General features: G+C 37.9%; 1 protein-coding gene across 6 annotated transcripts in view; it reads left to right on the top strand.

Moving 5' to 3' along the window:
* Positions 1–14,444, top strand: part of CTNND2 (catenin delta 2) — a 576,017-nt gene that overhangs the window by 101,665 nt on the left and 459,908 nt on the right. For all 6 annotated transcript variants that reach the window (XM_054164400.1, XM_054164398.1, XM_054164401.1 and 3 more), the window contains exon 2: positions 3,335–3,468. In XM_054164400.1, the coding sequence (XP_054020375.1) occupies positions 3,335–3,468 (134 nt within the window). The remainder of the gene's footprint in view (positions 1–3,334; positions 3,469–14,444) is intronic.

The following is a 14,444-nucleotide window of genomic DNA, read 5'->3' as shown; positions in this document are numbered from 1 at the left end:
TGTGCTACATGTTTATCTGGACCCCAGAAAGTATCCAGGTTTTCACATTCACAGGTGCTTAGCCTATTGTCTGGGTTAGGGCATTTTTGGGGGGTTGATCCTTCAGGACAGTTGTGTAATTAAAGGTTTGTGGGGTTTTTTCCTATGTAAACGGATACTTGCAAAATTGTTTTGAAGTGTTCTTTGGCAAAAACAAAGTATTCAACTTAAAGCCTGAAAATTAAAATTTACTGAAGTTGAATGCAGACCTAGAACAAGTTCAGAAGAATAGCAGCAGGCAGTTGCTGCCCGCACTGCCCAGATGTAATTGTTTTGAACGTGCAGAAAATGGTGTTATCAGTAGCATCTTTTCAAGTCAGAGAGCAGTTTCCCAACTGTCCATGTGGCCTTGCAGTCCCTCTCAAAGACACTATAAATATCGTGAAGTGTTTGTGCTACAGCAAGAATTTAGTGTAGTACATAATTGTTTTCCAGTAACTCAGGCCCTCTTTTTTTCCCCACATCCTCCTGAAAACCTAACAGCAACAGGAAACCACCATGCCCCAGTGGGCCTTGTTTGGATTTGCCCTTGGGGATTTTCACTAGTCTTTGAGTCAAGGAATTTCACTTAATTAGATATGTTTCAAATTAATGTAAGCTTTAGATTACTGGTTTTGGTATTGAGAAAAAAGTAAGAACACCAATTAAATGAACATACAGAGAAGATGTCTTGTCCTACCTACCCCAGTGTCCCATCCCTGTACTACATGTTAGACTTGGTCTCTTTGGTGAGGTGATGAATGAGGTCCTCCAGTATAGGTAAGCCCTGCAGCAACCTCACTGTTGGGAAATGGTTTGAACATCTGTGCAAATTAGGCCTTGAAGGATTTTCTGTTATTAATATAGCAATGGAGTAGGAGTTGTGGAAAAGTTCTGATGCTTGGTATGATGAAGTCAAGCTGCCCTTGAGAAGGAAGGCAAACAAGATAAGAAGTAGGTGAAGATCTGGGAAAAAGGGCAATTAGGAAATCCCACAGAGTAGTGAAAACAATGATGTAACCTTTTAGAAAGTAACCAATAGTGTGTGTTAAATTAGAATAGAATTAACTATGTATAAGATAAGACTATAAATAAGGAAGTGTGGAACAATAAAGTTGAAGCTTGCTTATCAATCATATTGATTGCTGCGAGTCTTTCCCTCACCCCCCTCGCCGATGGATTTCTCTTCCCGACCCCTCACCTCCAAAGATTCACACTTAACCAGAACCCTGGTAATATAATTTTACCTGGTGTGGAAATGAGTGTCCTTGCCTGCATCCAGAGGCCTTTTGGATTATGTTTGTGTGTTTCCACTCAGGCCCCATAACCATGTGGTGTGACCAGGAGCTGGGTTTGTGGTTAACAAGTGAGTCTTCTTAATTTGTCAGGTGAAGAGAATTTTAATGGATCTCAAATGACAGTTACTTGCAGAGAGTAGGAGCAAGTACCAAGGACTTCTTGACTCTTAGTCTAGTGTAGTTTGCTGTGTTTTACCTCCTCTGGCTAGTGTTTATGAAACAGTCAGTTCAGTGAAACCTCCCTGCTGGGGGTCAGGCAGCCCCAGAGGAGCATGAGAAAGAGCTAAACAGACAAAGGGGCATTTTTTTCAGGAAGCTTCATAACTGCAGAGCAAGCAATCCTGCAGCAGGGGAGCTACTGAAATTATTTGGCAGGCACCTCATTCACAGCTCTGGCTTTTTTCCCACCCTAGTACGGTCTTGGGGAGGCAGCTCTTTGTGCTTCATACTGTTGTTATTCCTGGTGAGCTTTCCTAACCAGGAAGCATGGCTCTCTGCCACCCAGAGTGAGTGTCTACAAGGGCAGTAGGAGCACTTCACATTTTCATATATCTCATTCCTGTGCAGAGGTTTCAGCTGGACTTTACTGCAGGGTGTAGAGTTCATAGAAAAGGAGTGTTATGGTCCAGTGGGTTTTTTTGGTTGGTTTTGGTTTTTGTTCTTTTTTTTTTTTTTGTCAGATTAAGCTCTACAAAATGGACTCTTTTAGGCCATTTGTGGTTTTTTGAGATAAATTGCAATACTGAAAATTACTTTGCTTTCAAATGTGATACTGCAGTTAATGGTTTAGCAGAACAACATAATTAGATTGTTGGAAACTAAGGTGATCTCCTTGGCCGCTTGGATCCCCACAAGTCCATGGGACTAGATGGGATCCATCCTAGGGTGCTGAGAGAGCTGGCAGATGAGCTGGCCAAGCTGCTGAATTTTATATTTCCCTTTACCAACTACCCTTTTCAGACTTTATATTTCTTCCAGAAGAAATTATATTTTATAAAAATGTGGGCTTTCAAAAAGTAGAAGGGAGCCAAGCAGGAGTTTTACTGTTAATGTGAATGTTGGGTGCTGTACTCTTATGACCCCTCTGACAACATCCCAAGGAATATGCCCACTGCCCTTCAGGAGGCTGAACCATCTGGCAGCCTGTGAGGCAGTTGTCTTCACCAAAATAAATTCTCTTCCACAGAAGAAATCTGGCCAGCTCCCTCATAAATGTGATCTTATTTTAACTTGCTTGTGCATGACCATGCAAACTGCCTCTCTGCTCCTTTACTTCCGGAATCTGGTACAACTTGCCTGCAGAGACGTGCCTACAGGGACGTTTAAACAGAGATGCCACACAATAGTTTAGCCATAAGAAAGATAAATCCTTCCACAGGAAGAATAGTAGAATACTTGAAATTCCCTGAAGTGCTAAGAATCTTTCCCCCCCTCTTTTTTCTTTTCTTTTTTGTTTTTTTTAAACACAGGTCTCAAAAATGGTGCTTAACAGCTGGTATACTGTGTTTCTCCAAACCGCTCTGATAAAACGTTGTCAAAATCATCCTTTGACTAGAAGAAAGGCCAAGTTAGTTACCTAGGCTTAAAATGTAACACATATTAAATAATAATGTGCATTAGAAAGTCAACTCTACTTGTTTAACATGTCTCATTTTTGCATTTATTGGGTTTCTGTTTGAAAAGCATTTCATATTTCATTGCTTTCTTCATGTTGTAATTTCGTGTTGGATGCTGTCACTGCAATGCTATACAAAAATCACAGCTGTAAGTGATTTGAACCCTCTCAGAGTGTACTGTGAATTACTGGTATAAGACCAGGAAATAATTTAATATTTTGTTTTATAATAATTTAGAACTAGTTTTAGTTTTGAATAAGGGATGCATTCTATATTACAGAAGAGAAGCAAGTTATACATTTTTTTCCTTAGATTAGTATTATTATTGTTACATGCATAGGATTTGTGGTATATCAGGTTTCTAATAACAAAATCAATGCTTTGTTTTTCCATGAACTACAGAAACTATGCCTGTTCCGGACCAACCCTCATCTTCTGACAAGACAAGTTCCCTTAGTCCTGTGTTGAACACATCCAATGGCGATGGATCTGAAACTGAGACAACGTCTGCCATTCTAGCTTCAGTTAAAGAACAGGTATGAAAGTGCTGCATCCATTGGCTAGAAAACAATTATATGTGATTTAGTGTTTTGATTTTATGGGGGTTTTGTGTGGTTTTTTGTTTGTTTTGTTTTTACAGAGGATTTATATGTGGTGCCTGAATCATTTCATTCACAAATGCATATTGCAAAGAACTGAATTTGTTTGTTAGCACACTTCTATATGCTGTCCTACTTTAATTGAATTACTCATTTTCTTCACTTCAACTCTTTACTGTGATTGAAGGTTTTCAGAGAGGTCTCCTATTCTTGCTAGTCTGTGTGTGGATTTATAGCGTACAGGCATGGTATGTAAGAGCTGTCGTGTGGATGAATTTGTTATGGAAATGTGTTATCCTAGACTTTTTAGTTAAAAGGATGTATAAGAATTCTAGTGTTTGAAAATGTGATATAGACATGTTTTGGTGGTTTTTTTGGTGTTGGGTTTTTTTTTGGGAGGGGGGTTGGGGTTTTTGTGCAAAACTTGATGTGAGATTATTTTAAGGCAAAACTGGGTGTAGGGATGGGCTTTTAGCCTTGGATGACTGATCTTGAAAGTATGAATAGTTTTTGAAAGAGAGATCTTTAGTGTGATTCTCTACTCAATTCTAGCAGGACAGGTTTGGCAACTTCAATGCAAATTTTTGTGGGCTGAGTGAGTTTTTGCAGAGTGCTTCTTTTTATGTTGAGAGATGATTAATATTCCAGTTCATATAAACACCTTGTCTCCACCTCTATCTCATTTGACTCAACTGCAGCAACAAATATTCTAAAGAGAGACATTAAAAGATAGCTGCTTTTAGTGAGCTTTCTCCTTGCTGGAGGTGTCTGAATTGTTTGACCACTTACAAAATAGTGATCTTTCCCTAAGATGTTCACTGCTTCTTTAGTGAAGTTAGTGAATGAATTCTGCTTGTGGTACCTAATACCATTGTAGTAATAGCTGTTGAAAATTGAGGCTTTGCTTGTCATTTTTCATTTGGATGTATACCAGTTCTCTCTTTTGGGTGTTAAAGATCAGTTATATTTTCTGGTCTGCAGAGAGGAATGTGAAAAAATAAGGCTTGTAATGTGGAGTTTTGTCTTTTAAGATTTATGGGATGTTGTTGTGTTGGAGATATCTGTGGTTTAGATGTTTGTATGTATAATCTCTTCCATGACAGTAGTGTCACTTGGACGTGTACCAGTGTTTCAGCCTGTGTTACTGTATTATTTTGAAGAAAAATACCTGCCTTAGCTTTTGACTCTCTGATCTTGAAAAATGTACAGGAAGTTACATAGGTAGAAGATACGTGGCATCAGTGTGTTAGAATGTGGTACACAATATTGAATATTGAGAAGTTCTCTATTGTTGGCTTTTGCTGGGTTATAACTGGTCATGTATTTTGCAACTGAATCTGCCACTGCTATAGATCAGTTTTTCTATTTCCCACAATATTGTGTACTTCGACAGACTTTCTTTATTTAATACTCTGTTGGAAGAATTCTAGGTAAGGATACCCTCTTGGGCTTCAGACAGATAAAATACACTGTATTGATTCTGCATTAGAGGAGTAAATGAAGTAAATAACTGATTGTTAGATGGCAACTCCGCTGCTTATTAGAAGAAGGAATTCATTACTTTGGTGCCTGGCATGCAATTTTACTTCATGTATCCTTTGACTGTAGCTGAAAATATACCCAAAGTTTTAGAAATACTGACACAGACTATTATTTGGAAGTACTGCTAGGAAAAAAAAGGATGATTAAGTCCACAATGTGAATGTCAATATTTTTTTCATTTGTGCTAATTCTTTAAAAAGTTTCCTTTTTAAAATTACCTTGAGGCACTGGTGACAATTTCATGTTACTACTACCTATGAAATAGCTGCAATGGTGTCTTTACATGACTACAACAGAGTAAACTCCAGGACTTATGATACTAATGTGTTTGCAGTTGTTGAAGAGGGCAGGATATGTTAAAGAAGGAACAGAGAAAAAGTCAGAAGTATTTGCTCTACTTATATTTCTAATTTAAAACATGATGCTGATTTCAGAGAAAACAGAAGTCTTTAGCTTTGAGATGGTTGCTGTTAGCTTTTGGGTTTTTGTTTTGTTAAAACAAGAATGGGAGTATCAACTTTAGGGTTGAAAAAAACCCTGACTTTGTAAGACTTGTGTTTTTCCTAAAGTAACCTCTGTTACTTTTAAATAGTTACCAATTTTCTTGTTAGAAAACATATTTGATGAGAAATTGTGGTAAAACCAGACTAAGACCCACATTCTAGTAGTGTAGTACTATCTAGTACATAGTAGCAGGGTAGTAAAGATTAAGTGTTGTAATGCATGTCAGTATTAAATAAGGGTAACATTACTTACATTAGTGTTAGTGCTCTTTTGGAAACAGTTGTAGCCAGGTGGGGGTTGGTCTCTTCTCCTAGGTGACCTGTGACAGAACAAGAGGACACAGTCTCAAGCTGCACCAGGGGAGGTTTAGGCTGGATGTTAGGAAGAAGTTCTTCACAGGAGTGATTGGCCATTGGAATGAGCTGCCCAGGGAGGTGGTGGAGTCACCATCCCTGGAGATATTTAGGAAGAGACTTGATGGGGTGCTTGGTGCCATGGTTTAGTTGATTAGATCGTGTTGGATGATAGGTTGAACTTGATGATCTCAAAGGTCTTTTCCAACCTGGTTAATTCTATTCTAGTCTATTCTAATCTTATATGTGTATATGTAGTTAAAAATTGTAACTAGAAATGGCTGTAGAAGTTTTAAGATTTAATTTCTTCTCTTGGCTCTGCCAAATTATCTTTCCGATGTCTTTATATCATGAATGGAGTTTAGAATGAAATCATATATCTAAATGGATAATTTAATTCCAACAGGTTATTTTTCATACAGTCATCCAAGTAATGGGCTTCCAGGTCTGATCAAATAATTATTTTTGCAGCCATTTTCCTTAATATGATGCATACCATATTGTAATAAAAAATCTCGTTCTTTGCTTATAGGATGCAGTAATTACTCTAGTAGCCTTAAGTATTCTGTAGCGTTTCGTAATAGGTTCAATTATATATTCATGTCTTGCTCCCCCTCAAGCATCAGGCTCTATCTCTGCCTTTAAAAGTTTTAGGAGCTCTGTTTCAGCCCCATGCAAATTACATTCAGTCAATATATATTTCTTTTATTGTCTAAGTAGCACGTCAATATCTTCACTTCCTTAAAGAACTCCATTGTTTCTAATGAGGTTTTAAAATATTCCAGAGAGACGTTTCTCTTTTATTTTAGCCATCTTTTATTTTCATCACTCTATTGATTTTATATAAGAACTTGCTTATAAAAGGATGTGGTGATAATCCAAAATACGTAGTTTTTACAATTGTTTGAAATTAACCATGAGTGCAAAGGCTTCTGTGAAGATTCAGTCTAATAGAGGAGAAAATATATCTTCCCAGCAAAATCATCTTTGAAGAGAGGGGGGGGAAAAATGCCAATTATCAGAATAAAATTAGAGTTACAGATGATGCTATTTTAACTTCAAAGTTTAAAAACTAAGAGTTCAAAATTAAGAACTGCAGAGAAGCTGGGTAGAATGCCACTTTGTGACAGCTCAGTCTAATGTCAATTTAAAGCACTATTAAAGGCTATCACAAAGGCAAAATAGCTTTTTCTGATCCAGAGCATTTCTGCCTTAACTTTCCTTTTTTCTTTTTTTTTTTTTTTTCTTTGTCAGTAGTGGAAGAATTTCAAACTTGGAATAAAGATACACCAGAAATGTAATCATATTGATCTCAATTTCAGTATAATTTAAGTGTTATTATTACATTTCTAACATTTTAGCGTATTACATTTGTAACTCTTGACTGAAAGAGTTGGGGCTGTTCAGTCTGGAGAAGAGAAGGCTCCGAGGTGACCTCATTGTGGCCTTCCAGTATCTGAAGGGGGCCTACAAGAAGGCTGGGGAGGGACTTCTCAGGATGTCAGTTAGTGATAGGACTAGGGGGAATGGAATGAAGCTGGAGGTGAGGAGGAAATTCTTCACTATGAGAGTGGTGAAGCCCTGGAATGGGTTGTCCAGGGAGGTGATTGAGGCCCCATCCCTGGAGGTGTTTTAAGACCAGGCTGGATGAGGCTCTGGCCAGCCTGATCTAGTGTAGGATGTCCCTGCCCATGGCAGGGAAGTTGGAACTAGATGATCCTTGTGGTCCCTTCCAACCCTGACTGATACTATGATACTATGACATTATTTATTTTTCTGTAGTACTACTCATAAGGGCTTTTTAAAGTGTAAAATATTTTCATACTTAAACCCAAACCTTTTAACTGGCATAATGAAATATATGCTCAATCTCACCTCTGTCATTTCAGAAGGAAATCTAAATGAACTTAAAATATTTAGAGATGTCTAGTCAAATTGTTCTTTTTCCTGTACTGATGCAGTTCTCTCTGTTGCACTGAGAAATGTGGACTTGTGAAGTAATGTTGGGAATGCTGCTGAGGAGCTGAGTAAGTTAAAAATCACCATTCAAAAAGATAAGATGGCTTTGTTGATAAGAAAGTTTGAAGATCTCAAGGTTGAATGTGGTTTTTTGTGTTCTGGTGAGGGGTGGTTGGATGACTTTGCTGGTTTTGAAAGCCATGGCCCGAGCTTGCAGTCTTGTATAATTTCTATGCAGATTAAAATTATTATTCCAGGATATTGCTTAATTCAAGCATAAAAAGAGAAAAATACTGGAAAGAGATAAGATAGTTATGTCTCAGGAGCATAAAGTGTACAGAAACATAAATCTGACTTCCTTTTAGACATGAAAGTGGGCAGACCTGAATGAGACACACTCAAAACCCTCTGCTCCTCTATATTTAAATAAGAATGCTATGTTTGACTTTCTGAATTATGCCACATAATGTTGCAGCCAGTTTGAGGGCAGCTACTGGACATGTGCAGAGTGCATGATTCCTTAGCTGACCAATTCCTTAGCTAAATTCCAAACTAAAGAGACCCAGCTACTGTTACTCAATGCTACTCTTTTAGCTTTTGGGTTACCTTTTTCAATTCTGTGCTGTACACTCTTGGCTCTAATCTGTTTCAGCAATACCTAGAAGAGAGATGTAATAATAATGAGGTTTTCAGCAAAACCTGCTGCAGCTTGTATTTTCTAATATACCATATAGCAGCATTTTCTACAACAGTCTGTTTGCAGTTACTTTCTCCAATTCTTCCTGTTTCATCATTGTCAGTAAAACTGAAGTATGTTCTGTATTTTCACATGCTTGTAAAGCCTTATTGTCTTTAATGAGTGAATTTAGTTTTGGCTATTTACGATTGTTTCACAATATTTATTTTTTTTTAATGAATATGCTTTCCATCTTAGATACTGCCTGCATTTGGATTCGAGATTCCAACACAGTGTTATTTTTTTAGATTGTCCTATTCTGAACCTGATTTAATACAGTCGAATGAAAACTTGGAACTTGATAAAGGAGAGATTTCTTATCAGAGTAAAGGGTTTTTGCTGTTTTGTTGCACCATATAAGCTATGGCTGCTTTTGTTAATTTTAGCCTTAATGAAACTGTAGTTTTGCAGGGCAAGATTGCCACCCAGTTGCCATGTCTTTCTTTATTTCTTAAGTGAAATTTATTTTATTGTAGAAGAAATGTGTATTGTATAAACAGCTCAGTTTTCTCCTTTAGCATTTTTAGACCAACACAGTAAAATCCTTTCCTATTACTAAGAGCTCTGGATAAATAACTTAATCTTTAGTATCTTGGACACTGTCTTAGTAAGTTAATAGAATCTCTAGAAGTAAGTTGTTCTACACCCTGTGTAATGGGACATCATAGATAACAGAGTTGTAGCACTCTCTCAGTGACTTGGCAGCCAGTCAAGTGTCTGGAAATGATAATACTCAGCCTGTGTTAATATGCCAAGTAAGACCTGATGTGGCTTCATGTGATCAGATGAATTCACCATGTTTTTTAATCACTCACAGTTTCTAAAGTAATAAAACAAAATAAATTAATTGCTTCTACATCCCAGTAAGTGTTGAAAGGCTTACTGAATCTTGGTGCTTTGCCTGTATCAATAAAATCTATGTTTGAACTTGAACTATGTCTTCTTGACCTTTCATTTTTCCACAGTTCTTCAGGTGAAAAACTTTGCCTTTTTGTATTTTCCACCCCCCCGCCCCCCGCCGGGATTCAGTAACTTAAAAGCTGCCTTTTCTACATGGTCCAAAACTGCTATGGTGCCTTTGTTGGTGGAGCTGTATTCAGCCTTCTGAGCTTTGAATGATATTAAAGGTCCAGATACAGGGATTTTAGAAAATTAAAAGGGACAAAAAGAAATTATACTGAAGGAGGTTATAAAGTATGGCTAGTTTTCTGGCTATGGCAAATATGAAATTATTTGCCTTGGTCAGGGAAGAGTTATTTTGGTTTTCATCTGGCCTCCCTGTCTTACTCCTGCTATACTTGTGTATCTGGCAAATCCTTTCTTGTGCGTTTCCTTACCACAGAAAGTGTGGAGAACACACTAACTGCTGATGTTGAATAAACAGCTTTATTCATTTTCACCCTGTTCCTCTGCAAATATAATTGGGAAAGATATCTAATCCTGCAGGTCCTTGAGCATGACTAGCTATACTTACCTGAGTATCATAAAACAGCTAATGAAATTATTCATATGAGTTATTTGCAAGTTGGAAGGCTTGGAGATTTGGGTTAAATCCTGATATTAATTCTGAAGAGTTGGCTTTGAAGACTAGGATTCAAATAATGTTAAAGTTAATTACAAGAAATAAATCCTTATATGAAAGTATAAAAGCGACTTTAACATACACATTTCCAAATGTAAATGATGTAATATTCAAATCCTATGACTTTTTTTACTTCATCTTTCTTTTTCCCCCCCTACTGCTGGAACTTACTCTTCTGTATGAAAAGGAAATAGGCCATTGTGTTTACATAGTTTTAAAGAGAGCAGATAATATGTTTTAAAATGCTTCATACTGATAGCTCATGTTGCATTGATTTGAATACTTTGTATGTTGTTTGGCTTTTAGAGGGGCTTTGTCACATATTTCATACTTAAGATGAGCTCCACCTGTATCTGTTAGGCTTGCAGAGCGTTTGGAAGTATTCTTTATAAATTTTAAAAGGCTAAACATCTAGTAGAATGTGAAAAGGCTGGTCTGTAGTGGGATGGAGGGGGAGTTAAAAAAGAGGGGTTTAGGAGTAAGGACTTATTTTTCTCTTGGTAAAAGTACTTTTGGTTTTGTGTTTTTCAGGGTTTGAGGTTTTTGGAGGGGTTTTCTTGTTTGTTTTTTTTAGAGTGTGAATTTTATGGGTTTTTTAATGGCTGTAAAGGAGTATTTGAAAGCTAGAGAGAAGTATGTGAAAGTAAATGATTAGTTAAGCATCCAGAATAATAATTTTTAAATGGAAATACATTATAAATTTGTTGTGGACAGGTAGGCATTGGTCTTTTCTCACAAGTAAATAATGATAAAACAAAAGGGAATGGCCTCAAGCTGCACCAGGGGAGGTTTAGACTAAACATTAGGAAAAAAAACTATCACTGAAAGGGTTGTCAGGCACTGCAACAGGTTTGCCCAGGGAGGTGGTTGAATCACCATCCCTGGATGTGTTTAAAAGCCACATAGAGCTGGTGCTTGGGGACCTGGTGTAGTGATAGATTTGGTGGAGTGGGCAAAATGGCTGGACTTCATAATCCCAGAGGTCCTTTCCAGCCTGGATGGTTCTATGATTCTGGGAAAATGGACCTTGGAGTCCTGCTGAACAACAGGATGACCATGAGCCAGCAATGTGCCCTTGTGGTCAAGAAGACAAATGTCATCCTGGGGGTGGGGGGGGAAAACCTGTCAGCTTGTCCTGGCCCTTTGGTGTCACACTCTCAGTCCCCTCCACATGAGATATGAAATCTGGCCAGTATTTATACCTTGCGATCTACAATTGTGCGACATGAGTGTGGGGTGGGACTGTAGTCAAGTCATCACTCTTGGTGGCCATCCAGCTGTCCCTTTATCAGCTGGACATGACGTTTTCTGGCGTGACTCCTCTGGTCATCAGTGTTGAAGGTGCTAAGTGGAAGAATCAAAGGGTGGGCCTTTAGCTCTGAGGGAGTCTGAGGCTCTGGAATCACCGTCGCTGGAGGTGTTCAAGAAGGAATTGGATGTGGCACTTGAAGCCATGGTTTAGTTAGTTGTGAGGTGTTGGGTGATAGGTTGGACTTGATAATCTCTCAGGTCTTTTCCAACCTTATTGATCCTGTGATTCTGTGTGAATTAGAAGAGGTGTGGTGAGTAGGTCGATAGAAGTTCTCCTCCCCTTCTGCTCTGCCCTGATGAAGCCACATCTGAAATATTGTGTCCAGTTCTGGGCCCCTTGGTTCAAGAATAAGAAGGAACTGCTTGAAAGAGTCCAGCACAGAACCACAAAGATGATGAAGGGAGTGGAACATCTCCTTTACAAGGAAAGGCTGAGGGAGCTGGAACTCTTTAGCATGGAGAAGACTGAGGAGTGACCTCATTAATGTTTATATGAAGGGCAAGTGTTGGGAGGATGGAGCCAGGCTCTTCTCAGTGATGTCCTATGATAGGACAAGGGGCAGCAGGTACAAGCTGGAGCATAGAAGGTTCCACATGAACATAAAGAAATACTTTTTTTACTGTGAGGGTGACAGAACACTGAAACAGGCTGCCCAGGGGGCTCGTGGAGTCTCCTTTGGAGATTTCCCAAACCTGCCTGGATGTGTTCCTGTGTGACCTGCTCTAGGTGATCCTGCTCTGGCAGGGTAGTTGGCCTGGATGATCTTTTGAGGTCCCTTCCAACCCCTAACATTCTGTGATTCTGTGAAGTGTAATTATAAAGATTGTAAATATTACCAATCTACCAATGTAAAATAAGTTATGGTTTATTTAACATGGAGATGAAACTGTTTTCTCATTAAATGAGAAATGTGATGCATTTAGTGAGAACTGCAAAAGTAGCATGGTAGTGTTGTGGGAGAGCAAAATCCCTTTTTGTTATCATTCATCTGCTTTTTCTTTGAGTTCTGAATGTTTGCATTCTGTATGAGCTTTTTCATTTACAAGATTGTTGAGTTTTATTAGTTGTTATTACTGCCTGCCAAACAAAATAAATGAGTTGCACAGCTGCTGTGATATGAGTCTGAAATGCATCATCATCCTTACTTGCAGTAATATGCAAACAGGGAAAAAAAGGTTAGGTTGCAGATTTCAGCAGCTTAGCCACAACCGGTATCAAGTGGTTTCCTCAAAACAGAAGCACTTTGCACTAGAATTCTGAAAAACAAAACCTGAAAAATAAAGTCAAGAAAAGATAGTCATTCTTTTCACATGTGCTGAGCATTCTTTGCCCTTTTGGACAAATAAGCAGAGAGCTTTGTTGATATTTAAGTTATCTTACTGTAACAGAAGTGTATCTTAATGCACTTCAGTTGAACATGTGTAATTGTGACAGAAATAGCTGCGGCTGAAAATTGGTATTGAGTATCACAATAAACCCATTTATTTTTCTGTACATGGAAGCATATATTTTAAACCTCCAGAGTGTGCCTTTTTTAACTCTGCAGTTAAGTAATTCCCCGCAGTATTACAGCAAGCACAAAGTGAAGGAACATCTCTCCAGTCAGGCTGTACCTGTTCAACTGCTGACTGTAATTCATATTTAAGTGCAGGCAGCTACTAATGTTTTCTTCTAGAAAATAAACCTTCTCATCTGAGACTTTTCTGTCTGTTTAGTACATAGTTTTTGTGGGGTATCTGTTTCATAGGTTCACAAAAACTGCCTAAAGATTTCAAGCTTATTTGCTCTGAGATTTTAGCAGTGGTGCAGGCTGACTTAAGAAGCACGGATCAAGGGATTATTCTACATTGGTGACAGGAGTATGTCTTTTGAGAATGCAATTCCTTGGAACAACTCAAAAGGAAATGTATGCTTTCACACATGGAGCATGTCTCTATGGGCTTGTGTGCCAGACCTGTTACTCCAATTGCGTCCAAATCACAGTGTAGCTTAGACTTTGCAAATAGCTGATAGAGACACACACCAGCAAGTGTGTAAAATGAATCATGGAACTGGGTATCTGCCTTTAAGTGCAGTTACCTTCAACTTAGCCAGGAAGGACTGTAGTCTGTAGACACAAACGGATATCAAATGCTTTTAAGTGCAGAGTCATCCTATGTTGAAGGTAAGGAGACTAGCTGAAGGGAAGTGCTATTCAAAACCATGCCTCCTATTACACCTTCATTCCTCAAAAGCTTTAAAGCTTTGTCTGTCAGAAATACATTATTATGTCTTTAAAAGCTACAACTAATACTTTTCATGTTTCCTGGGTTGTTGTGTCTACAGAATATTAAACAATTTTTAATTGTAAAAATATTTCAATTGTATTTATAGATGTTGCTTTCCTCCTTAGCTGTGTTAGCTTTAAGGACAGTAAAATAATGGCCCTCTTTCACATTCTTATGATGATGGTTAAAACTAATATACTTGTTCCAATCTGATGAAAGTAAAAATCAGGAAAAAAATGTTATGAGCATAGACATGAGGTTTATATGTAAACTATGGTACAAGAAACAGACATTAGCAAGCTAAAGGCTTGCTAAGGCTGTCCCTGTGACCTCAGTCTTTCAACACTGTCTCTGTAGATTTTGGACAAAGCAGAACTATAGTACAGTTTTTGAACATATATCGCACATTTTCTCACTCCTCAGAACACTGCTAAGGATAAAATCTGACATGACTGTTTGTGAATTTATTTGGGAAGAAAATCTGTAACAACTTATTATTTGCTTTTTGGTCTTTAATTCCCAAGCTAGTAAAATTAATATTTTGTTACTCGATTACTTAACCCTCAAGCCACAAACTGAATATCTGTTTATTCTTTGTTTTTCTTGCTTCTGTTAATGTCAGTTTTTGAAACATAAGAGTTCAAGTTGTATTTTCCTG

Source organism: Dryobates pubescens, chromosome 9 (genome assembly GCF_014839835.1).
Source record: "Dryobates pubescens isolate bDryPub1 chromosome 9, bDryPub1.pri, whole genome shotgun sequence".
Lineage (NCBI taxonomy): Eukaryota > Metazoa > Chordata > Aves > Piciformes > Picidae > Dryobates > Dryobates pubescens.
This window is presented reverse-complemented; position numbering and strand designations above follow the sequence as displayed.